Genomic DNA, 26062 nt, shown 5'->3' with positions numbered 1-26062 from the left:
CTGTGGACTTGGTTCAGACGACTGCATAAGCCTAGAGGAATAGAAATAACTCAGCTCCCTCGTGAATTTATGGGAATGTGGTTGGCAAAGCCTTAAGAAGCTGAGGTTCAAAGAACATGGTTACTGGAGCTACGAAATGTTTGCTTCAAGCCCCTACCTTGAGCAACACAGATTTGCAAGACTAGCTCGCAGCTGTCTCTTTAAAGGAGTAGGGAAAGGATTTCCCTAGGCCACGCCCCTCCTCATTAATATGAAATTATCGTGAATATTGATGTAGGAGGCGTGGCGCCTCGGCCAGCTGGGCTAACCAGCCCGGGGTTCCCGGCTTCGCAGAGAGGGAAAGTGACAGAAGCCGTGCAGAGGGAGACGCAGAGAGAGAGGAGCGCCCGGCAGCCACCCAGTCTCGAGGGGGAGCGCTCAGCTCCCCCTCCCCCGGCTCCCACCCTGTCCGGGGGGGCTCCTCAAGCCCTCAGCCCCACTCCCGGGCTCCCCATGGAAGCCAGCTGTGCCCCGGGAGGAGCCGGCGGAGGAGGAGTCGGCTAGATGCCCGCGGTGCGCCCGGGGCCCCTGAGCGCAGCCCGCTCTGCGCCTCTGCCCTAAGGCCTCCGCGCACCCCGCGCCCCCGACCCGGGGCCGCGCCGCCTCTGCCCGCCCCTCCCCCGGGGCTTCGCCCGGGACCTGCCCGCCCCCCCACACCGCCCGCTTGCCAGCGCTCGGGCCGGAGCTCTGGGCCGGGCGCGCCGCCGCCCTGGAGTGAGGGGAAGCCCAGCCGTAGGGGGGTCTCCGGAGCCGGCCGCGATGGACGCCGTCTTGGAGCCCTTCCCGGCCGACAGGCTGTTTCCCGGATCCAGCTTCCTGGACTTGGGGGATCTGAACGAGTCGGATTTCCTCAACAATGCGGTAAGATGAAGGGTCTGGGCTTCGCCTTCCACCACTCCTTACGCCTCTTCGCGGTGCACCTGGGGCCTCCAGAAGAACTGGACTATACGCATCACTGGGCAGAAGTGGGGGAGGGCGGCTCGGCGCTGGGTCCCCTTGAGATACACGTACTTAGGGCTCTGAGATTCGGTGACCCGATCCCTCGACACTTCCCTGGAACCCCGAGAGCTTGCGCCAGTCCGCGCTCCTCCTGGGGGCTCCGTCCGTGTGGATACACTGGCCTCGGCCTTCCAGGGGAAGGGAACTCGTCGAGGAGTCGGGGCCATCCGATCCCCGAATATGAGCTCAATAGACACCGATTCTGCCCCTGCCCCAGTTCTCCTAGTCGTCCTGCAGCCCCCAGCCCGGCGTTCCGGGGCCAGATGGGGCACAAAGTGGCGGCGCCCTTTCCTGCGCCCCCTTTAGGACCTCAGTGGCTCTGCCTCTGGCTCTCCGCTGGGGGGCGCACAGGGGCGTGTTCGAAGGGCCAGAGACCAGACGCCCATTGGGGTGGGCGGGGGGTGGGGGGGCGCCGAGCCAGACCCCGACTTTGAGCCAGACTCGGGAATTCAGGGGTACTGCCGTGCCTGTCCCCCAGGAAATCAGGCCAGAGATTTCCCCCAGGGAGGACCTGACCCTCAACTGGCCGGGGGCCGCACAGGGTGATCGCTCCGGAGGAGGGAGGTCTTTCTCTAGGTCTGTTTCTCAATCCCTCGAGTCTCTCTCCCTGTGGCTAGTAACTACCCGTGTCTTCTCTTCTGTCCACCCGACACCCCGTAAAGAAACGTGGCTTCTTTCCTCTTCCCGCCCGCCTGCCCTCGGGCTCAGCCTTAGGGCGCTGGGGTGGGGGGTGGGGTGGGAGATGGGCTCTGTAAGGGGAGAAAGTATTGGGGTTCAGAAGGGCCCGTCGAGTTGAAATGTGGGAACTTGGGGGTTCTGAGGGGATCCCCACCCCAGGCAGTGAACTGCCTCTCTGTCTTTCACACACACAGTAATCATCTCAAGGGTCCCTATCTGCTGACCTCTAACTCCTGGGAGTACTGTGAATTTGGCAGACAAGAGCCAAGGGCACACAGCCTTCAGGGACTGGGCATCTTGGACTTCGACCTAAACTGTCCCATGCTGCTGATGGCTAAACAAGCCCAAAGACAGGAACCCGAGGCAGGGAGGCGTGTGGTGGGAGGTCCCCCGGTCCTCCATTAGGCAGCAGATCCAGGTCACCCTGCTCTCTGAGGAAGGTCCCGGCTGCCAGTCAGAGAAAGCACACTTCTGCAGTCAGGGAGGAGGGGAGAGAGCTTGACCTGGCAGCGGGGAGGCCAGAGTTCTAGCCTTGCCTCTGCTTCTGCCTCTCCCAGGGAGCCTTTCCCGCCTGCGCCTGTTTGCTCATTTACAATACAGGGAGAGGTTGGATCAGTCTTCCCAAGGATGCTGTGGCCCAGGGATCTGGGGTTCCACACACCCCTCTTGAAGTTGGTGACAGACACTGGTCAGAGGTGGGGGGCGGGGGCGGCTTGCTGGAGCGCATGCCTTTGTTGATGGAGCCCCCTGTCAGGTTCCCTGAGCCCGCAGCAGCTCCGATTTGGGCTTTCTTCTGAATGAACTCTGCCGCCTACAGCCTCCTGCTGCGGCTGCATTCAGCCTTGTGTCCCCAGCTGCTCATCTGGGCCTTGGTCCAGCGCAGGAAAGGATGCGTGATTGTGGTCAGCGGTATCCAGTACTGGGCCTGGGGAGGAAAAACTCTGCTCAAGGAGCTCCTTATCTCAGGCCCAAGCAAGGCCAGGTGAGGCAGGGGGAGAGAATTTCTAAGAGGAACGAAGGCTCCTGGGATGGGAATCCGGAAACTGGGTTCTAGCTGTGCTTCTGCCGCCAGCCAGCTGGGCAGTTCAGACAAGTGATTTTCTTCCTGTGGGCCTTGGATTCTTTATCTGAAACATGGAGATATAGAAAGCCTTCCCATAGTGTTCTTATAGAGATTTAGTGAGAAAGTTGAAGATTAATGTAGGATGATGCCTGCCAGGTAAGTTTCTGTAGGTAACATGCCCTGGAGACTAATGGTGATGGTGGTAAGGACTGCTCGGGTAGGAGTTGCCGTGTGCTCTTGAGCAAGTTACCTTCCTTTTCTGGTGCCTCCCTTTAGATGTCTAAGGTCCCTCCCAGTTGGGAACCCATTCGAACCCCATCCCCAACTCCCTTTTCTTTCTGCATAAGGATAGGAAAGTGTTTCTAGGGTTAAAGATGGGAATGGGTGAGGTCTGTGTGCTTCTCAGTCTGGAAGATGGAGGGTAGGTTATTCACTACCCTTCAAAATCCAGATAAAGGCCATGAAGTCACAGTAGAAACCATGTATGCTCTATTAAAAAGGCAAAAATCAAAAAGGATGCTCACCCTGAACACACGTGTGTAAGAAATATGCATTCTCTTAGAGACAGGAGAATGAGTTGCATACTCTGCATAAGTCTTGTCTGCTTGGAGGTGGCCAGGGGTGCTGTATTTTTCCTTCTATGAGGACATCTTTATCCTGTGGCAATCTAGTCTGTGTGATTCTCAGAGACATCCCTGTAAGAAGCTGTCTTTCCTGCCCGAAGAGGGGGCTTCTCCTCCCATCCCCTCCCCATTCTCCCACAGTTCCTGATGTGCGCCCCCCCCTCAACTAGAGCCCTCTTCCCTGGGACCCTGGAACCCTGGGCAGGTAGGAGAGAGGGGCTGGTGTTCAGAAAACTGGGATAAAGGACCAGAGGGAGAACAGGTCACGTCCCCAGAGAGAGATACCAGCTGTATCCTCTGGCTCAGGGGAAAGGATGACTCTGGTTTCTCTATAGGGAAAGGGCTCTGGATCCCCAAGAAGCCCCACAGCTGGGAGAGGGGAAGGCGGAAGAAGAGTTCTGTTGTCTCCGAGGGCGCAGCAGGAAGCTGCAAGGATGTTTGCCCAGCACACTCATTCACCTCCCTGCAGCTGGGGAGGCCAGGTGTGGGAATGACTGGGACCAGGGACCAGGCCTGGAGAAGAGGGGTGTGAGAGCTAAGGCTGATCATGGTCTTCAGGCCCCCTAGCCTGCGCTAAGGGGGAACCGCTACCATCACCACCCCAGCCTTTGGGGGATTTAGGGAGATTAGAGAGGTATGTGCATTTGGGTGTTTCTTTGTCTGCGCGTGGGCCTTTAACAGCCCTTAAAAGGGGAGGGGTGTATGTGTGCGCGCGCGCGTGTGTTTCTCTTTAAATTTTCACCAACAGGAAAGAGGATCCAAGGAGGAAAGAACTCTGGTCTCCAAATAGAATCCACTAGAAAAAAAAACTAATAGAGGAAAACTAATGGAGGAGCCCAAATCCCAGAGCCCCCATTCAGGAAGGGAGATCACTCCAGACACCTCCTCCTCTTCCAAAATGCTGAGTTTGTTGTGGGCAGCTTTGTATTTTGTTTTTGCTCCGCCTCCGCCCAGCTAGGATGTGAGCTCCTTGAGGGCAGTTGTTTATCTGTCTTGTTAATTGCTGTATCCCCCCAGTGCCTAGCACAGTGCTTGGCACAAAGGAGGCTTCAACCAACCATTGCTGATGAATGAAAGGGAACCTAGGCCAGGCTGCACATTCTTTAGGGAAGAGGAAAAAGGATGCTCATTTCCTCCCAGCCATCAGGGTCCTGTGGCCCACACTGTCTCTGAAATTCAGGAAGATTTCCAATAAATTATCATTGCCTCGAATCACCCCTACTCTCGGTGCAGACTCCCATAGCTCCAGTCTAGGACAGTCTCCAGCTGAGTGATCCACAGCATATTTGAACTTGTGGCTTAGGCCTCACCCTTGAGCACTGGTTGGCTCCAGGGCTTCCATCTTCCCCAGTTCTCCATTGTTCAGGTTGCTCTGGGACACCTGGATCTACACTCACCCAGTTTAAAACTAAATCTTTTCTAGTCCTGCCCCAGGGCCTGTGTACATGCTATTCCTGACCTCTAGAATGCTTTCCCTTCCCTCTAGCTCTCTCCATCTCATCTTCCTCAGTTCAGATGTCACTTCCTTAGAGAAGCCTTTCAAATCACCTTAAGTGAATCCCTCTATCATTTGGTTTCAGTCTTTTGTGGCTGTTGTTGACCATATCGCATGGCATGCAGGATCTCACCTCTCTGACCAGGGACAGAACCCATGGCTCCTGCAGTGGAAGTGTGGAGTCAGCCACTGGACCACCAGGGAATTCCTTGTTTCAGTCCTTTGATTTCTTCATATCCCATATTCCAGTTTACAGTTATCTTATCAGCTTCTTGTCCATTTCCTGTGTGAGTAAGCAAGTTCCCTGAGAACAGAGACCATGTCAGTTATGTTCATTGCCATAAACCTAGCACAGTACCATGGCACAAAACAGGCACTTAATATAGTAAAACTCTGCCATAAGACAATAAGCCAAGTACAGAAATGTTCAGTCATGTAAAATGTGGAGTTATGTTATTGTAGGATCAATGAAAAGTAGTATTTTTCAGTTGGTCTGTACTATCACAAAGAAACACAAAAGTAAAGATGCGAAACCTTAGTACATGCAGCAGACAAAACGAAGGACGTTCCGAAGGAGCACAGGCAATCACTTCTTTACCAGCCCCACAAAGATAAGCGTTTTGCCCACCTTTATTTGAGATTGGGCCCCAGGTTTAGGACAGAAGCCAGGTTTGGGTCATGTTCCGTGTACTTTGCCCCATTTCAAGGGTTTACTGTATTTGTAGAGAAAACGACTGCAGATCAAGGCAGTCCTTGTAAGGGAAGGGGAGACAGTTTTCATAAAGACAGGCCTGACTGTTCAGGACGTGTACTGATAATTCCAGAGGGGTCCCCAGATTCTCAGGTCCTGGCCTGGCCAGCCCTGAGGGTAACAGGGATACTGGATCCCACGAAAATGCTGTCTGTGCCCCGTTCTGCTATGAGGGCCCTCCGGCTTCCCTGGACTGGCTGGGAATTTGCTTGGTTATTCTTCAATACACACATCCCATCCTGTAACAGCTGGGGGCTAAAGGAGCGCCAATGCTGGTCACCGGGCAGCGTGGCCTCCAGCCACTCACGACCAAGCGAGAGAGACAGACGGGGACGTGGACAGAGTGGCACCACGGATGCCACAATGGAGCAGGGCACCCAGGGGCCCGAGGAGGCGCCCCCAGCTGGGCTGCTGGTCTTGGAAGACTCTCAGAGCAGATGGCCCCCACTCCCTCCCTCTCCAGTACCCCCATCCCTGTTGGCAAAGGAGTTATCGGGAGGCATTTCAGCAAGGAGGCCTGGAGCTGTGTCCATTTCACTGAGCCTGGTATACAGGCATTATTGTCCCTTGTGAAGATGAGAAAACTGACACTTAAAGAGGAGTGGAGATCTAAATGCTGTTCTCAGGGCAGGGTCCCATGGCGTCAAGGTGGAGAAGGCCCTGTCTTCTATACCATTCTTGGTTTGAACTTTGCCCTCTAGGGCAGGGAACATTCGAGATCTCAGATAGCAGAGGGGCCTCGCCTTCACCCTCGCCTACTCCCATCCTTAGGGCACCATGGATGTCTACAGCTTTATGGGCAGAGCCAACACATTGCCTGGCCTGTGAGAGGAGAGACCCCCACATCCCTTCCCCCACCTTCTCTTCATCCTCACTCCCTGGCCCACCTGGGAACTTGGAGCTTTGCTCTCTGCAGCTCCCAGGACTCCCCGGGAGGGTCTGGCTGGCCACTGTACCAAGACAGGGAAGGAGGCAGGGCACCCCACTTTATGTCCTCCCCTCCCCCACAGGGTGTTTCTCCTGCAAGTCCTGGTCCCAAGGCCCTTCAGAGTATCCCTCTGTGGGACACGGCTTGTCCTTGAACCTCCCTCAAGAAACCAGCTCCAGAAAGCCAGAGAACACGCTGTTCTTCTGGCCGTCTCAGCACTCCAGGGGGCTGGAGGATGGAGGAAGAAGGTCTGGGTGGAGTTAAGTCAAGACCACGAGCATTGCTCTGGCTGGAACACTGTGTAACCCGCTTCAGCAGGCAGAGTAGGTGGTAGAACACTGGAGCAGGAAGGCCTGAGGATGTCTGGTTCAGGGGAAGCTGGGAGGGGCAAGATACAGCCCAGATCTCTGACCATGAGAGAAAACAGATCAAAGGGGATATCCTTGGAATGTCAAAGATCCCGAAACTTACGACCTGGACATACCATGTCATCCGAGAGGCCAGCTTCACGGCCGGGGCGATACTAGGCTTCCCTGCTGCCAGAGTGCAGTGTGCCTCATCTCCCAACTCTCGCAGGACGGAGCCCTCACTGCAGCTGCCCTGAGCCCTTGGCTCTGGGCCCAGGAGCCACTTCACCCATCACAGAGCGGCTGACACATCTGGGCTGGGCTGTGAGGTCCAACCAAACAGCTGGACAGCAGCAGCAGCTGTTTCCCGCTTCCCCCTTCCGAAAGAGTAACAGAAAGCAGCAGTGGAGAAAGGCAGGCTCTTCAGGCCCTCATGGAGAGCCAGGAGGCAGTTTTCCTTTCTTTTCTTTTTAATGCTTATTTACTCACTTTTGGCTGTGCTAGGTTTTCACTGATGCGTGCCGGCTTACGCTAGATGGGGCGAGCAGGGGCTCCTCTGTTGTGGCAGAGCATCGGCTCTAGGAGGGCAGGTTCAGTAGTTGTGACGCAGGGGGCTTAGGTGCCCCAGAGCGTGTGGGATGCTCCCCCCGCCCCAACCAGCCCTGGGCCAGGGATTGGACGTTTGTCCTCCACACTCACAGGTGGATTCTTAACCATCAGACCTCCAGGGAAGCCCCTGGCAGGCAGTTTTAAAACAGCAATTGAGGGGACTTGCTGGGGTGCAGGCAGGGCTAAGCCTTTTCCCATGTGTTCCCCTCTGCCTGGAATATCCTCACCGCTCCTCACCTCATCTCCCTAGCTCCCTGTGTGACCTTGGGTAAGTCACTTCCCCTTTCCGGGCCTCGGTTTCCTCATTGCTGAACTAGACTGAGAGTTCTTTGAGGGTAGGGCAATTATTTTTGTCTATTCCCCAGTCATGGCCATAGTGATTGAGTGCTCAGGAGATGTTTATTTATTGAATAGATGGAAGGAAGGAGTGAGAAGAGGTGATGGATGGATGAACAAGGGGTGGGTGGGTAATGGAAGAAAGGGTACTTCCACACATCCAGCTTTGATGGTACTTTAGGTGGCTTTTGTTTATTTACCAAGTAGTGAATCTTCACCTAAATCCCACTTATGCCTTTTACTCTATCATGGGCCTTTTCTTTCTGTTTTTTCCCAAGTTTTTCTGGCGTATACTTGATTTACAATGTTGTGTTGGTTTCAAGTTTACAGCCAAGTGCATCACTTATACATACATATATATATCCATTCTTTTTCAGATTCTTTTCCCATATGGGTCATTACAGAATATTGAGTAGAATTCCCTTGCTACACAGGAGGTCCTCGTTAGTTATCTACTTGATTATATAGTAGTGTGTGCATGCATCCCAACCTCCTAATTATGGTGGCCTTTTCTATATGAAATATGTCATGCACATAAGAGAAGATATATAATGCATATATATGAATTACAAAGTATAATAAAATGGACACCTAGGTACTCACTGCCAGCTCAAGAAATTGACCCAGCTCTCAATATCCTGGGCTCTCAAAGTTGCACAAGTTGGTGGAAAGTTGAGCGGCAGACTCCAAATCCACACTCCACTCTGGGCAGATCCTGGATAGGAATTCTCCTGAGACCCGGTGCCTATTCCCAAACCCCACCTGACCAGACAGCAAGTCCCAGGTCAGACGGCAGGTCAAAAGCCCTGGGAAGCCAAGCCATACCTGAGGTGGGGTGGGGTGACCATTAGTGGTCGATTTTAGCCCTGCCCAGACCTGGGAGCAAACGGTGGCTCTCACTGCCCATCATCTGCATCAGTTTGGATAGGTGCCTTAACCTCTCGGAGCTTATTTTCCTCATCTATAAAGGAAAGATGACTGTAGCACACAGGGTTCTTAAGGACTCAGTTAGATAATTCTTGCAGAATCTAGCACAGCGCATAATGGCGTATGGCAAGCCCCCTATAAACAAAACAGTAGTTGTTACTGGTGTTTTTATCCTGACTGTCGTTGTCAGAAAGGCAGGTCCCCAGCACTGACAGCCCTTGGAGAATGTCCCAGCTTCATCCCTTTGCCGATCCCTAACCGTGGGGGTTTCATTTGCCTGTCTGTCTGACCTCTCTGAAGCTGAAAGGCTGTCTTCTTTGGGTAAAAGCAGAAGACCCCAGGCCCTTTCTCAGGACTCTGTCTTCCTAGACATCAGGACAGGGATGGGCAAACCCGGAACCCCAGGTGAAGACCCAGTGCATGGAATGGGGGCCCATATTTTGTGTCTGGCCCTGTACTAGCGGGGACTGGGGCAGCAGAAAAATCCATCATTCCTTCCACATCCAGTGTTGTCATGTGTCCTTAAGAGCACAAGCTCTGCAATCAGAGCTTAGGTTCAAATCCTGGCTTAACCACTTGCTTACTTTCACTTCTCTGTGCCTCAGTTTCCTCAACTGTTAAATGGCAGTACTAACAGTACTTACCTGATCTTGTGAAGTTTAAGTCAGGTGCTGCGTGGAAGGAGCTAGAACAGTTGTTGTTCAGTCGCTAAGTCGTATCCAGCCCTTTGCAACCCGATGAACTGCAGCACGCCAGGCTTCCCTGTCCTTCACTATCTCCCAGAGTTTGCTCACGCTCATGTCCATTGAGTCGGTGATGCCATCCAACCATCTCATCCTCTGCCACCCTCTTCTCCTTTTGCCTGCCATCTTTCCCAGCATCAGGGTCTTTTTCAGTGAGTCCACTTTTCACATTCAAGTGTCCAAAGTACTGGAGCTTCAGTACCTGGCGTATAAATATTAACTATCATTATTATTATTATTATTAGGTATACTATATGCCAGGCTTATGTGAAGTCCTACAGTGGGTTCAAGGATAAAATCCATCCTATAGAACAGCATCGAAACAGGTATATTATCTAGGGTGAAACAGATCACCATCCCAGGTTGGATGCATGAGACAAGTGCTCGGACCTGGTGCACTGGGAAGACCCAGAGGGATCGGGTGGAGAGGGAAGGGGGAGGGGGGATGGGGATGGGGAATACATGTAAATCCATGACTGATTCATGTCAATGTATGACAAAAACCACTACAATATTATAAAGTAATTAGCCTCCAACTAATAAAAAAAAAAAATCCATCCTATATCCAACCCTCAAGGTGGTTAAAGTTTCGAAGGAGAGATGGGCCCCATTGTGGATAATTAGAGTTCAAGGCATGATATTAACCAGTAACCTAACCGTCTATGAGTGCTCCAGTGAAGATGGATAGGATTCTTCCTGCTAGATGATCAAGGAAGGCTTCCTGGGGGAAGCAGCACCAGGTTGGACCTTAAAAGATGATAGGAGTTAGAATGAGGAGATAAAGGGTAAAGACCTTCCAGGCACAGGGAATGATACAAGCAAAAGGCCCTGCAGCCATGGAGCTTCCAGCCTGTTTAAGGAGCCATCCAACTAGGCTGGAGGGAAAGGAAAGATGAGGCATTCCAGCTACAGTGGGAAGTTGAGATCAATCTGTAACAGACCTTGAATGCTGTGCTTAGGAATTGGGAGTGTTTTCAGCTGGCAGAAGGGAGCGAATGCCAAGTGTTCAAACAGAGGTCTGAGCTGGACAGGGTGGTGGTCCCAGCTGTCCTGAACCACCTCAGTGCTAGGAGGTCTAGGGTCTATTAGGATAACCCAGCTGTCTGCCTGTCTGCATGAACAGGGCCTCTCCCCCAAGACAGACTGCACCGTGGGCCCTCTTTGTGCCCAGAGCAGGCCGAAGCAGCAGCAGACCCCAGGGCCCTTCTCTCCTCTGATTTCTACCCCCTGCCCTGATGTGACTCGCACACTGGCCAAGAGCACCAGTTCCCTGCTGACTGCCTCATCCCCAGCATTCAGGGCCAGGCTGACCTGGGGAGGCCCAAGCAGCTCCACCCTTGCAGAGATACAAGCTGTCCTAGCTCTGATCTGAACCATGTCCTGCCTCTGGGCCCAGCCCCAAGACTTTAAGGGGGTTCCCTTACCCCCACATTACAGTTTAAGACCCTCCACTATCAGACCAAGCATGTCCTTATTGACCTCGAAGGAACCTAGAAGGATCTGAGCCCTCCCTCTGAGCCCAGCCCAGCTTGGCGCCTCCTCTCCTTGGCCCTCCCACCAATCAGCTGGGACAAGATACCCAGAGCCCCTTCCATCACCCTCCCAGAGAGGAGGATCAACCCTGCCCTCTACCACCCCAAAGCCTTCACCCCGCTGTCTCCCAGGGCTGCAAATCAGTTCCACATTTGGGATCTGGCAGGCATTATCTGCTCAGAACTTTCCCCTCCCAGTTAGTTCAGGCTTCCATCTCCCCACCATCGGTCATGGTCAGCCCATGGGGTGTGCAGAAGGGGAAGGGCTTTTTAAAAATTTTTTGGTCTTTGGCGACCCCTTCAGAGGTCTGAGGGGGGAGCTGGACTGAGGCAAGGTACCAGAGGGACAGCGGATGCGAGGCTGTCCCAGGGAGAGATGAAAGAGGAAAGGCAGGGGGTTGGGCAGAGGCAGAGCTTGAGCGAGCAGATGAGGGGCTGAGGGGCTGGGGGTGGTGCGGGAAGGACCGAGGTAGTTCCCAGATCAGCACATTCCTGAGACATCTGGACGTGCTGGAAGGGCCCCAGCTGGCCTGATGGCTGTGGCTCCAGCTTCTCCACTCTGTGATGTCAGGACCCAGCGTTTCCCCCTCCTCTCAGAGTCCCACTGGCCTTGGGTCCACCTCGGGGCTGGGTGCTGGACCTGTCACCCCCAGTGAGCAAGAAGGAAGCCCTTGGGGCAGTGGAGAAAGTGCCTGAGTCAGAGGAGGGCCTGGCCTGATGCAGGAGGCAGACATGAAAGACCCAGGGGTTTGCCCAAGCGACTGACTCAAGGAGATTTCCCCCTCTGGGCTGACGCCTGCCCCCTCCCTTCTCCTTGGAGGGGAGATGGAGACCAAGCCGAGACTCTGGGAATGGCTGTGTACCCTGAGCGATGTGATCCTGGGCAAGTCCATTCCCTTTCTTGACTCTCTGTTTCCCTCTCCATAATAATGATAATAATAATAACTACATTTGAAGGGAACCTTCTATGTATCCTGCCCTGTACAAAGCACTTGACAAATGTGACCTCATTTGACCCTCGCAGCAACCTCACAGGTGCTGGGGTAGGTATAAATACCCCTAGTTTATAGCTGAGGCAGAGGCTCAAAGAGGTTAAGTAACTTGCCCAAGGCTACACAGCAGGCAGCAGAGCCAGGATGAGAACAGGGTCTGTCCGCTGCTCTCGCTCCATCGCCTGCACAAGGGAAAGGGGATGGACGTGATGATGCCAGAATTCCTTTCAACTCTTAAGATTGTAATGATTTCTTTTGGCTATTGTGGAGCTCTTTGAGAAGGGCAGGGGCAGGCATTAGTCACACACTGGGTGGGGGAAAGAAGGCAGAGGCTGCTGGCTTTGAAGCATCAAATGGGTCAGGCATCTTTGGAGGTTCCTCCTCCAGAGAAGTCCAACCCCCTCGGAGTCACAGCCCGATCCCCAGCCGAGCCCAGGGGTCCCACACCTTCCCTGAAGGAAGGGAGTAAATAAGGAGAGAAAGAATGCAACTTCTTCCAAAAATAAAACCTGAGGACAACTCAGACAGGCCGGGACCGCTGAGGAAGGCAGAGGCCAAACGCTGAGTGCACAGAGCAGAGGGAAGAGGCCAAGGGAATTCCAGCCAGAGCCCGGTGGCAGGCTCCGGCCCAAAAGGCCTTCCAGCTGGCCAGGGGCCGCGAGAGCAGCCCGGCCGGCTGGCCACTGGGCTCCATTTATACTCTTGGGGCTGGCCTAAGTCTGGGACAGTGCCTCCAGCGCTGAGTCGGGGGCTGTGTTCCCTGGGGACCTGATCTGCCTGGGGCTTAAGAGAGCAAAGCCTTGGGAAGGAACAACCCGGAGAATGGGTACAACGGGCCCCAGTAGGGAGGAGCTGAGGGAAGGCGTCCAGACACATGGAAACTCTGCCTGGAGCAGGAGCAAGCTGGCATCAGAGCGGAATTCAGGGCAGTTCATTCCTGGAGGCTCAGCTGCAGAAAGAAAGGCCTCCGTCCCTTTGCTCCCTAGGCTCTTTCCTTCATTCACCCACTTGCTCAGTCAGTCACTCCGCAAACAGCTGAGCACCTAGGATGTGCTGGGACCGATGCTATACTTTGTGGAGACTCAGATGAGGATTGGACGCAGCAAGACCCAGAGGTGATACGGCTGGATCATTTCAAGCAACACTAAGGAACTTCTCAACTATCCAAAGAGCCAAAGGGAGTCATTAGTGGACAGTGAGCAGGGAAGTCACATCATCATATTTATGTTAGAAGATCCCTCTTGATGCAAGGTGGAGACTGTGCCAGAGACGGAGCAGAGTTCAAGCCTTGGACCTACCTTCAGGAATGGGTGGTCACGCTGCTAGTCGGGAAGCCTTCTGTGAACAGAACTGGGCTCAGTTCATCTCTGTGTCCCCAGGTCTGACGCACAGTAGGTCCTCAGTAAGCCCTGCACAGATACATAAATGACGAATAAGTGACGGGCGGGGATACTCACCACCACACTAACGGAGATGAATGATGACTAGGTGGATGGGGTGAGACGCCCTTATCCTCCCGCAGTTCCCAGTGCCAGTCCTGGCACTCCATCTCCAGTGTCCTGAGCTGTCCCGCAGGGACCCTCTGGCCACTGCCTATGGACCAGCATCTCCAGCAGCCAGACCATGGGCTGCTGTGCCCTCAGTGGTGCCAGTCACAGCTAATCCCAGCCCTGGGCGGCGGCATAACTGCCATCACCTCCTCCTGCCCAGACAGTACCTGGCACCCGCCCCAGGGTTGGGCCACAGCACATGGGCCGCCTGGTTAGAAGATGCCAGGGACTGGCCAGGAACCTGCAGGCCAGCTCCCCACTTTCCTGAGGGCCCTGTGGCCTGGCCAGGGATGGGCTCACAAAGTCAGGAAGGGGAGCTGGAGAGCCTAACAGGACGGGGTAGGGGGGACGGCTGGAGAGACTGTGGCCCCTTCTCTGCAGAGCGGCAGCCCGTGGTGGGTACCAGCTGCCCTTCCCTCTCCCCCTTCCTTTCTCTAGCACACAGGCTCCGAAAAGCTCGTCCCCATGCGGCCCCCTCCCCCAGTCCCAGGCCTCACTGTCCCAGCCCCAGGCCAGCCCAGGAATCCCAAGGCTCTTTCACTGGGGGTCACATGACTCAGGCGTGTGGCTTGGCACAGTCGGCATTCGATTCTGTGGTGGTGTGAGATGTTGTATGTGTTCCTGTAAGAATGTGCATGATCACGTCTGTGACCGTGACTGTCTGGGGTGACCACACGTGTGAGTGTGTGTGCACATGGGAGTCTGTCTGTCTGATCACATGTGAGGAGTGTGTCCTTGTTGGTTCTTAGTGGCGGCCAGTGTCAGCCTGTGGAAGCCCAGAGAGTGTATCTGTATTGATACAACAGCATCCATGCCGGGCTGGATAGGGGACAGTCTGAATGTGTCCACAGGCAGGGATCTCGGGCTGTGTGGTGTCAGGGAGGTGGGGTTTCCCTGTGTAAGAAGGAACCTCACAGCCCTCATCTGCATAGCATGTGCACACGCATACACGCGTGCGCACACACACACACCCAGGGAAGCGTTTCTGCTTATTTGGATTTGGGCTCTGTGGTGAAGAGTTCGTTCGGTAGGGGGAAAATATGAAACCTCAGCAGCTGCCTTCCCCGGGCCTGTGGGGAATGGGGGATGAGAGTGAGGTTGGAGGTTGGAACAAATGTGCTTCCCTTCACCCCCCATGCCCTGCCAGGAAGGCTCAGGGAGGGGCTGGCTCCAGGGATGAGGAAAACTGGCTCCATCCCTTCATGGTCCCCAGAGAGGCCGGGGCAGAGGAAAAGAGCCCACTTTCTGAGGACTAGTCCACTTCACCTTGTGCCTGCCATCCCTGCCTTAATAGGAACACAGACAGGGCAAACAGGCCTGGACAGAAGACCCCACCTGTGCCTGCCCAGATCTCAGAGCACAGCTGGATCTTGAACTGGGGTCTCCTGAGTCTGAGTCCAGGACAGCCTTCCAGTCTAGCTCTGGGAGGATGCCTGGATCTCACCTGCACCCCCCCCCCCCAAATGACTGGATGAATATGCGTCAGTCGCTCAGTCGTGTCCGACTCTTCACGACCCCATGGACTGTAGCCCACCAGGCTCCTCTGTCCATGGGATTTCTCAGTCAAGAATACAGGAGTGGGTTGCCATTTCCTCCTCCAAGGGGTCTTCAGGAGTCAGGGATTGAACCGGAGTCTCTTGCAAGAGCAACAGACTGGCTACTGTCTGAGCCACGAGGAAAGTCGAATGACTGGAGGGTGATGCTTAAAGGCTGGGAGGGCCTGTCTGACAACTGCACCCAGGGGCCCACCTCCTTTCCCCAAGCCCCTCCCTGCTCTTTCTTGACCCTACCCCACCCCGCCCCCACACAGGGCACAACAGTGACTCAGACTGGTGGCCCCTCGGCTTGAAATGGGGCAATTTTCTAGTGACCACGAGGCAAGTAACCGTCCGGGAATGTATGAGGGGGGTAGCCTGCGGGGGAGGGGAAGGGCTCTCCTCCCGTCTCTCAGCAGAGCTCACTCTCTCGGAAGGAATGTCCGGGCTCGGCATTCCCCGCACCCCCCACCCCCCATCCTTATCCCACAGCTCAGCCTGGACCCACTCCGGTCTCCTCCCTCCTTTCCCCAAACAGACTGCATCAGCCTAGACCAGGGGAGGGGCAGAAGCCCGTGATGGGGGCGCAGGCACGCCGAGATTGTAGGGGGCCTGGGAGAAGGGGGCGCTCTGAGGCTGCGGCAGCTTGGGGCAGGGGGGACTCCTTTCCCATACACATGCTCAGCGGACAGCCGCGCCCCCAGAGCTTTCCCCTCGCTCTGCATCGACTCTCTGGAAGGAATTCGAGCTGGAGAACCGAGAGGAACCTCAGACGGCGCTATTACCGCCCAAGGAGTGTCTCGACTCCCACCCCTCCCAGGGAAAGAGACCCCGCTCCCCATCAGTGAGCCCCAAGCTAGGATGACTCCAGGAGGGAAAGAAGGAGCTGGAAGAGCGGCGAAGGAAGTTAAGAGTTGAGATCCAGCCTCCCCTTTTCGAGCTGGGGATGTCCGAGGAGACCCCCTCCGTCTTCACTTCCCCGGTGCGGGGTTGAGGCCAGGCAACTGGTCCTGATAAGGGACTCAGGGCACCGTACGACTGCCAGGCCCATCGGCAAGCTCAGATGGGCCGTCTCTGCCTCTGCCCTAGGTGCAGGCAGGGACGCAAGACCAGACCCGGTCCGTACACTCTGCCCTTAACATCCCCGCGCTGTCGGCGGAGGCCGAGGACCTTCCCGGGCAAGGGCCGGGTCCTCCTCCCACCTCCTCGCCGCCGCTCCTGCGGCAGGCCTCGCGCAGCCTTCTCCCATTGGCTCAGACCTCCGCAGATCCGACCAATGAGCAGGCTGGGTTCTGGCACAGGGCGGCCCCCCGCGCGCCGGCGCTAACACCCCTAGGGCCAACGCTGGGTAGGCAGGACCTGGTCCTTCTTTAATCTTAAAGGGCCGGCTGCTGAGACCCGGCCTCTGGAGGAGATGCTGCCGACGGGGAGGGGTGTGTGGGACCTCGAGCCCCGAGAGCTCGGGACCTCTCCTCCAAGAGAGTGGAGCCGGCGCCGGCTGCGCGTAGCCGCCGAGAGGGAGCTTATGTTGGCAAGACTCTTGGAAAAAGTCTTTTAACAAGGAGGGAAACAAATCATATTTCCTTCTCTGGCTTCCCACCCTGGTTGCTTGGAAAAGCACCCCCATAAGAACGCTCACCCCCAGTAGAACTGTGTCCCCCTCAGAACGTTGACTCCTGCAGTCAGTAGGATCCTGCCTCCCACCCCTGTCGTGTCCATCAGGGAGTCTGAAACCTGAACTTTCTGTGTGTGAACTGGAGGACGAGCTGGTTGTGGGTTGGCGGGGGGTGGGGTGTAGGGAGGCGAGATAAGGAGTCTTGCTGGAGCTTAGGAGGCCTGAGATCTCCAGAAGGGGCTGTCTGGGGTTGGGGGGGCGGGGAAGGTGGTTACAGAGGAAGAGGTGAGGTCAGGAAGAAGTTGCTCCCCTATTCCTGTGCAGCCCTAGAGCTGTTGAGAACCCCTCCTTCAACATTACCGCCTCACTATGTGACCTTGAGAGGTCCCTGTCTGGACCTCAGCTTCCTCATTAGCAAGTGGGGAGAGGGGGTGTGGACCATGGGTTTACTCAGGTCCCTTGTGCCTCTAAATTGATGGTATAAGCCATAACTGGCTGAGAGGCCAGGCATCAGATAGAAATAGAACGAAATACGAAAAATCTCTCTAAAGGGAGGCCTTCTGGCATCCTCCCAAGAGGAGAAGGTGGGCCTGGGGGTGATGGGACATGCCCACCGTCGCCACCGGAGGTCCACCCGGCACCAGGGAAGTCCTGAGCACGGAGGCCCTGGTCCTCTGAGTGTCCCCCGCCCCCTCCCCTGCCTGACCCTTGGCCGCCCTCCCCTTCCACTTGGCTCCCACCCTCTGGAAGCTCTGTCCTGCTGGGCCTTGGCTGCTGTCTCCAGCAGGTGGGGTGGGGGCCGCTCACGAAGTGGGGCCCACTGACCTCCCTCAGCAGGTTCCCTATGGGCACCCCATAAGGGGTCTCTGAGAAGAACTGGCTTATCTGCATGGAGCTGAATCCTTGAGGGACCCTGGCCCAGACTGGAGGAAGCCTCTCTCCTCTCCCAGGCCCCGGAAAAGGGCTTGGCAAACCCTTATCGCCTGAGACGCAGCTGCTGGAGAAATACCTTAGCAGCTGACTCACTGGGCTCCTCACAGCCCTCTCCCACTGGGCCCCACACCAGGCCTTTGAGAGACCCCAAGAGAAAGAGAAGGAAAGAGAGAGAGAGGGCGCCCCCAGCTGGGCTGGCCCAGACCCCACCGAAGGTGCAACCAGCACAGTCCAGCCTGTGACTGACCGTTTGGCTGGGGGGCATTGAGCCCCGTGGATGGCTTTGGCTGGGATAGCTATTATTCTTAGAGACTTGTTCAGCCTCTGTACTGCCTCACCCCAGGCATTGATGGATCATTGACATACTGATGGCATTACTCTCTGGGGTATAAGGCCCTGTCCCTCCACCAACAGTTGTTGAGTGTCTGTCCTGGGCCAGGGACTGGGACCCAGCAGGTGAACAAGTGCAGACCCTAGCTTTAGAAGTTCACAGTCCAACAGGTGAGCAATTCCTGACCAGGGGAAATTCCGCTGCCCCTGGGGAAGGACTGGGTGGTGGCGGGTTGTGGACCCTTCACTGCTCTCTTTGGCTCCCTGGGCCTCGGTTTCCCTATCTGCCAAATGTAGAAATGCAACTTCCTTGTCTCTTTGGGTAGTTGTGAGGATTAAATAAGATGGTGCCTATGAAAGTGCTTTAGAAAGTTAAAATCACAAGACAAATGTAGGCTAGTGATGATAAGTTCTGACCAGCTGGGGAGAGAGGAGAGTGCTTAAGTCAATGGATTTCTGAACTCATTTTATCCTGGATTCTATGATTTGGGGGGAGGACCAAACCACCTCCCTGCATTGGCTCCAGGCTCAGTTCACCTCAGGCCCAGGGTTAGGCTTTTCATAAAACAGCAATTATTGAGCACCCACTGCATACTAGGCCCTGTTCTCAGTGTTATAGGTATTTACTATGCAGATGTATTTGTATGTTATATGGATACATGTGTTTCATGTATTTCCTCACTTTATCCTCATAATCCCATGAGGGTGGCATTAAGCACCTAGTGCATATTTGATCCTCATAACAACACTATGAGGTTGGAACTATTATTTCCCCCATTACAGATGAGGAAACTGAGGCCTAGAAAAGTGAATTAATTTAGCAAGGCGTGAGCTAAGAGTCAAAAGTCTTGACCCCCTGAATCTTATTCTCACACCAAGGGCTTTTCTGCTCACCCTTTCCAGACTAGGACAAGCGCCAATTATTCCAGGCCAGGAAGTCAACAACTCCAAAAGTCAGTTCTTACCTCTTCACCAGCTGGGACCCCCAGGGTCAGAAGCAAAACCCCAGCAAATTCATTCCGTCAGTGAAAAACGAATGAACAGGAGGCTTCCCTGTGGTTAAGACTCCGTGCTGCCACTGCAGGTGGGGGCTGGGGATGGGTTCGATCCCTGACTGGGGAACTAAGATCCAACGTGCAGCCCAGAGCAGCCAAAAAAAAAGTGAAGAACACTAACATTTCCTTACACATTTATAATTCTTTAGAGAGAAAAAACAAGAACCTCCTATGTACCAGCTGCTGCTGGATGCTTTATTAATAAGAGGTTTGTTGAGTAATTACTATGTACCAGGAACTATTCTAAGTGCTTTACATATATTAACTTGTTTAATCTTCACAATAACCCTAGCAGATAAGAACTGTTATCATCCCCACTGTACAAAGGAGGAAATGAAGCATAGAAACACTGATCAACTTTCCTAGGATCACGGAGACCAATATTTTCCAGACTATTTTGTTTCTGAGAAATATATTTCACATCCTTCTCATGAACATACACACACACATAACTGAGATAAAAATTTACCACATATTTAACTTCCCCATGCTCAGCACACCCTGATATTTCTCTAATCTATTTTGTTCTGTTTTCTTTTTCCTTAAATTCTGGTCATGACCTGCTTCACAGCCCACTACTGAGTCACCCCCTGCAGTCTGAATGGCACTGAGTCATAGCGAGGAGCATCAGGGCCCAGATTCAAACCAAGCGATACGGCTCTGGAGCCTGATCTCTTGACATAAAGAATGTCTGGGAAAACGGAAACACTGGAGGCATGAGGATAAGTGAGGACCGTGCCGATGAGGGGAGCAGCTGTTCACTCAGTCGTGTCCGACTCTTTGTGATCCCGTGGACTGAAGCTCACCAGGCTCCTCTGTCCTCCACTATATGCCGGAGTTTGCGCAAACTCATATCCATTAAGGGGGAGCAGAGTCCTCGATAATCTCACCACCTTGCATTCCAGCAAAAGAGAATAGAATACAAAAGTCACTGATAACGCCTTTGGAATGCAAACTTGCTCGCGGAGATTGAGTTATTCTTTAGTCCTTAGTTCCTTGGTCCTCTTGTGATGGAAGTAGGGTGGGCTGAGAAGCAGGCTTGGGCAATCTAAGTGATTTGACCAAAGTCATAGGGCCAGAATTATAGCCGTGTGTCCTATCACTTGGATTCTTTCACACCATCCAGAGCACAGCCTTGAGGATACTGACTTAGAGGTTGGAGACATCAGTGGAGGTGGTGGTGACAGTAATGTGCTTATGGGGTGAGAGTAGTGATAGAAAGAATGATAGTTGGGGGACTTACCTGGTAGTCAAGTGGCTAAGATTACCCCAAGTTCCCAATGCAGGGGGCCGGGTTTGATCCCTGGTCAGGGAACTAGATCCCACATGCCGCAACTGTGGGATCCTGGCCACGTGGGTTCAAGTCCCAATCTGAGGTACACGCTTTCAGTGGGAAGAGTGATGGGAAGGTTGCAGGTGTTGACTAAAAAAGATGCACAACAGGAGAGTTGGGAGTTAAGTTTTATTTGGGGGCAAAATGAGGACTGTAACCCAGGAGACAGCGCCTCAGACAGTTCTGAGAAACTGCTCCAAAGAGGTTGTGGGGGAAGATCAATGCATATGATTCTGGTGAAGGGGGCATTCCATGCAATTCAGCACTTGACTTACAAAAGATGTTCTGCTAATTATGAGGAGCTGATGTCACCAATGAGGAGATTTAGTGCTTGTCTAGATATGAGGAGATGCAAGGATTGGGATCATGAAATCAGTTCCTGAAAATATCCAGCTCTCTAAAGACCTGTGTCACTCATTTTTCTGGAGCACAAAGTGCCTGATTCTTTTCCCTGGACTCCCGTCAGGGCACGTCAGAGGTCAACAGCTGCAGTAGCACGGGCTTCAGTCTCCCACAGATGGTGGTTTAGTTGCTTGGTCGTGTCCAACTCTTGGCGACCCTATGGCCTGCAGCCCGCCAAGCTCCTCTGCCCATGGGATTTTCCAAGCAAGGATCCTGGAGTGGGTGGCCAGATGGCAAATAGCCTTGGCAAGTGCCCGTCTGGCGTTGACACAGGGACCACGGTGGATAAGCTGACCCCCTCCTCCCCTCTCCTCCTCCCCTAGCACTTCCCCGAGCACCTGGACCACTTTGCCGAGAACATGGAGGACTTCTCCAACGACCTGTTCAGCAGTTTCTTTGATGACCCTGTGCTGGACGAGAAGAGCCCTCTCCTGGACATGGAACTGGACTCCCCCACGCCAGGCATCCAGGCCGAGCACAGCTACTCTCTGAGTGGTGACTCGGCGCCTCAGAGCCCCGCCATGCCCATCAAGACAGAAGACACCACCCAAGGTAAGGGGTGGCAGGGCCCAGGACCCCAGGCCCAGAGAAGCCGCTCACAGCCACCTCTCGAGGGGGACCATCCTCTGCGTTTCGGCTCTTCCTCAAGCCCAGCCCAGAAGGGCCCTTGTAAAGAGGCTCTTCCACTGACTTGATGTGCAAAGGGGTGGATCCCAGACCAGCAGCAATACCTGGGAACTCGTTGGAAAGGCAGGTTCTTGGGTCCCACCCAGACCTGCCAGATCAGAAACCCTGTGGGGAGGATCCAGCCTTCCAGGTGACTCCGATTGATGCTTAGGTCCGAGAACCAGTCTTAGATGAAACAGCTGAGGGGTTTGGGTGGGGAGGATTAAACAGTAAGTGTGGACAAGTTAAAACTCTAGAACCTTACCGCCTCCTCACGCTGTGAGGTCCTCTGAGACATTACCTGGGAGAGACATCTGCACCCTACTTTTATTCCCGAAGGCGGGATTCCCTAAAGCTCTCCTCTGCCCACCTCCTCCCCTTTTATGCAAAGGACCCTTTGAGTCTTTCCTCTCAGGTGATCAACATTGGAGAATACCAGCCTGTGCCCTCCCTAGAAAGTCTCTTTGGGCATATCCTCAGATACAGGTGGTGCTGGCTCTGTCCTGTTTGGCTGGGTAATCCTGGACTCAGCCTTTATAAGCCCCAGTTTCTTCATCTCAAATGGGAGTAACAGTAAACAGTTTTGATAGCACTGTCCAGTTTACAGAGTACCTTCATGTTAATTATCTCGTTTATTTCTCACAACTCACAGGTGAGGTCAGAGTCACTTTTATCATACTCCCCATTTGTCTGGTAAGGGAAATGAGACTTCAGGGAAGCTGAGTTGTTTTGGCCACACACATAGTAAAATGCAGACAGGGACCTGGGAGCAAGCAGGCCCCTGGTTCTAAACCTCATACCCTTGCCACCACCACACTTGCCAGCCTTAACGGGCAGTAAGGGTACTAGCTTTGGTGTGCATCCCGGTGCCTCCAGAAGCTGCTGTGCGACCTTGAACGAGTTGCTTAACCTCTCTGAACCTCAATTATCAAACGAAGACATAAATAGCTTGAGAATTCTGGCTACTATATACATATGTGCAAGTGAAAGTGACAGTCACTAAGCCATGTTCGAGACTTTGTGGACTGTGGCCCGCCAGGCTCCTCTGTCCATGGCATTCTCCAGGCAAGAATACCGGAGTGGGTTGCCATTCCCTTCTCCTGGAGATCTTCCGGACCCAGAGATCGAGCCCAGGTCTCCCGCGTTGCAGGTGAATTCTTTACTGTCTGAGCCACTAGAGAAGTCCCAATATAAATATATTTATGTGTGTCTATCTATATATATTTGTTGTTATTCAGTCGCTAAGTGTGTCTGACTCTTTGCGACCCCATGGACTGCAGCACGCCAGGCTTCCCTGTCCTGCACCATCTCCATATGTATAGTTTGCAGCTATTTCATTGTGTATATAAGGTCCTGTTAAGACGATAGTGGCTAGGACCATGAATAGGGTTTTTGTTCCTCCTTCTCTTCAGAGGACAATGGTCTTGAGTGGAGTCTTTTAATTTTCTCATCTATTAAGTGAACAGATGGCCCCCAGGGCTGATGGTAGGAATACACAAATTCACATGCATCAAGAGCTTAGAATTGGTCTCAGTGCAAGATGTGTGAGCTGCTTCTGAGGGTCTTTGAGATTCCCCATGGGCAGAGACAAGCCCTTATACCCCACCCCCATCCTCCCGCCCGCATCCACCTACTGAGGGCTGGGACACCTACTGGGGCTTTAAGAGGCTCCAGGGCTGGTAGCTGTGGAGGTTCCAGCAGTTTCCCTACATGCCCTGACCTCAGCCCTGCCCTCTGGAGGTCACCTCAATGGGGCCGCGGGCCCCAGCCTGGGGAAGGGCAGCGGGTGGGGTGGACCGCCTCCCAGCCCGGCAACTCCTGGCCACCCCAAGTCTATTTTTAGAGCAATTTGTCTGTGGGTCCTTTGCAGGGGGCGGCTTCCCGGAGGCCGGCAAGCTGGCCCTGTAATTTGGGAAGATTGTGGGTGTTCCTGGAGCCCAGGGGCGGGGGCCCTCAGGCTCCCTGTGGGGTGGGGCCTGGCCTCAGAGGTGGGATCAGGCAGCAGCTGACCCCTCTCCCCACCCATAATGAGCCTCAGAGCCTCCAGTCCCTCTGGCCCCTCCGTGCCGGCTCCGGGCCAGATGCTGGGGCCACCAGGAGCAGAGCTGACTTGGAGAGGAGGACTGTAGGCAACCATCAGGAAAGGGGGGGGATGCCCAGCAGCCCTGTGGCCCAGATAAGGCCAGGAGGCCCACGAGGTGGGCGGGAGGTGGACACTGCCCCGAGAAACCTGGGCATCACCCATCCTCCCATCCAGGCACCAGACAGTCCCGTGGATTCTTCCTTCTTATCTTGTCTCCAGGATGTTCTTCACCCCATTGCCACTGCCTTAGCATGTGCCGCCTTTCCTCTCTCCGGAAACAGCCTCCGGAAGGTCTCACCGCCTCTATCTCGCCTGCAGCCAGTCCAGTCTGCACACAGAGGCAGAGGGATCTTTTTTAACTTCACAAACCCGAGCGTGCTTAAAGCCCTTCAGTGTCTCCTCGTTACCCTTAGGACAAAGTCACAGCTCTGAGTCCAGCCTCCAGGGCCGACCCGTCCCTGCTGGCCTCCCCCTTCCCTTTGCGTTCTAACCGTGCTAAACTGCTCGTGACTTTCTCCAGACCCCCAGCACCTAGCACGGCGCTCATTAGATGTTTGCTGAGTAATCGTAATGTAATCGTATTCACAATAGCTGACATTTGTTGAACATTTACTTCTTGACCAGTACTTTTACAGATGAGGAAGCTAAGGCTCAGAGAGGTTACGCACCTTGTCTCAGGTCACACAGCCAGGCAGGAGGGGTCTGTTGTCCAAGCCCACTCTGAAAATAAACTGCTGAATGAAGATGATGCCTCCATCTGTTCTGGCCCCAGCCACCTCTGCCCTCCCACCTCACCAGCACCGCGCCCCCGCCCCTCTCCTCCGGCTTCCCGTGTACCCTGACATCTCTCCACGGCCGCGCAGCCCAGGGGCCGGGGCGGGGCTGAGCGCCTGCTCTGGGAGCCCCCTGAGCCTGCGTCCCGCCCCCTTCCCTAGATGTGGACCACGGAGCGTGGGTGCTGGGACACAAACTGTGCTCCGTCATGGTGAAGCAGGAGCAGAGCCCGGAGCTGCCCGTGGACCCGCTGGCCGCCTCCTCGGCCATGGCCGCCGCCGCCGCCATGGCCACCACCCCGCTGCTGGGACTCAGCCCCCTGACCAGGCTGCCCGTCCCCCACCAGGTGAGCCTGGGGCCAGTTTACAGGGGCCGAGGGCGGGCGGAGGGGGGATGGATCTCTGTAGGAAGGGCCATCCAAAACCCTGGCACCCCAGGACTTTGAACAGGAAGCAGCATGGCCCTCAGGAGCCTCCAGACTCTGTCTCTGTCCCCACCTTGGGCCACCCTTTCACCACCAAGACCAGACTCAGACCACAGGGGCCCTCACTGTGTGCGGAAGAAGATGAAGGGGTCCAGGCAGGGCTGGGCATCAGGGACCCGGTCCAGGGTCTCAGGGTAGGAAACAGCCCAGGCCACTTAATTTTCTCAGTGTCCGGATTTTTAAAAATGAAGAAACACCTAAATGGAAATATAAAAATTATACCCTATTTCCATTGTTTATATTCATGAGATGAATATGTTTAACCTACGCTCGCAGGCAGGCCCTCCCCCCGTGAATGTCTAGATACCATCACTCAGCTATAGTACCAAAGTGGACATCTGAAGACCCTTCTGGGGACGTGAAGCCCAGACACCCGGCGCCCGGGAGAGGCCCTGCCTGGTCCCAGCTCTGGCCTCAGCTGTGTTCTGGGCACGTTGCCTTCCTTCTTCATTCCTCAGCTTCCTTCTCGGTAGAATGGGAGTGTAAACTACACCTAAGGGGCTCCTACTCTTGCATCTAAAACACAAGTTGTTGTTTAGTCGCTACGTTGTGTCCGACTCTTTGCGACCCCAGGGACTGTAGCCCACCAGGCTCCTCTGTCCACGGGATTTCCCAGGCAAGACTACTGGGGTGGGTTGTCATTTCTTTCTCCGGGGGATCTTCCCGACCCAGGGATGCGAAGCCGCATCCCCCACATTGGCAGGAGCATCCTTTACCACTGAGTCACCGGGATGCCCTTGGAATCCCTTGAGTCGGGGTTTGGCTGGCACTGCCCCCTGCTGGCCACACGGCTCAACTGCTCAAAACGCACGTGGCCCTAGGGCTTCCCAGGTGGTACCCTTGGTAAAGAAGCTGCCGGACAGTGCCAGAGAAGTAAGAGATATGAGTTTGATCCCTGAGTCGGGAAGATCCACCGGAGGAGGAAATGGCAACCCACTCCGCTTCAGTATTTTTGCCTGGAGAATCCCATGGACGAGAGATCCTGGGGTCGCAAAGAGTCAGACATGACTGAAGTGAATTAGCACGCACGCGGAGGCAAGAAAGGGCATTCCCTCCTTCTCCACCAGGGGGGTTCAGGGCTGGCTGCAGACAGGGAGGATCTTTGGGGACCATCTCCAGGGCTGGCTCTGCGACTCCTGAGACCTCCCCAGAGGAGGAAGGGAAGACAGGATGGCCGTGGAGACAAGGTCATGGAAGTCAGGCGCTGGCCTCAGGGGAGGGAACTGAGAGGTTAAGCAGC

At 54.6% G+C, this 26062-nt stretch overlaps 1 protein-coding gene across 1 annotated transcript in view; it reads left to right on the top strand.

Annotated features, from left to right (window-relative positions):
• Positions 1-296: 296 nt before the first annotated feature.
• CREB3L1 (cAMP responsive element binding protein 3 like 1) overlaps positions 297-26062 on the top strand; it is a 37651-nt gene continuing 11885 nt past the window's right edge. Inside the window, exons 1-3 of the mRNA XM_020870170.2 lie at positions 297-900; positions 21139-21367; positions 24500-24684. Coding sequence (XP_020725829.2) covers positions 799-900; positions 21139-21367; positions 24500-24684 — 516 coding nt within the window. The 5' untranslated portion in view covers positions 297-798. The remainder of the gene's footprint in view (positions 901-21138; positions 21368-24499; positions 24685-26062) is intronic.

This window comes from Odocoileus virginianus, chromosome 10 (assembly GCF_023699985.2).
Source record: "Odocoileus virginianus isolate 20LAN1187 ecotype Illinois chromosome 10, Ovbor_1.2, whole genome shotgun sequence".
NCBI lineage: Eukaryota > Metazoa > Chordata > Mammalia > Artiodactyla > Cervidae > Odocoileus > Odocoileus virginianus.
The sequence above is the reverse complement of the archived record's forward strand: the minus strand, read 5'-3'. Positions and strand labels throughout refer to the sequence as shown.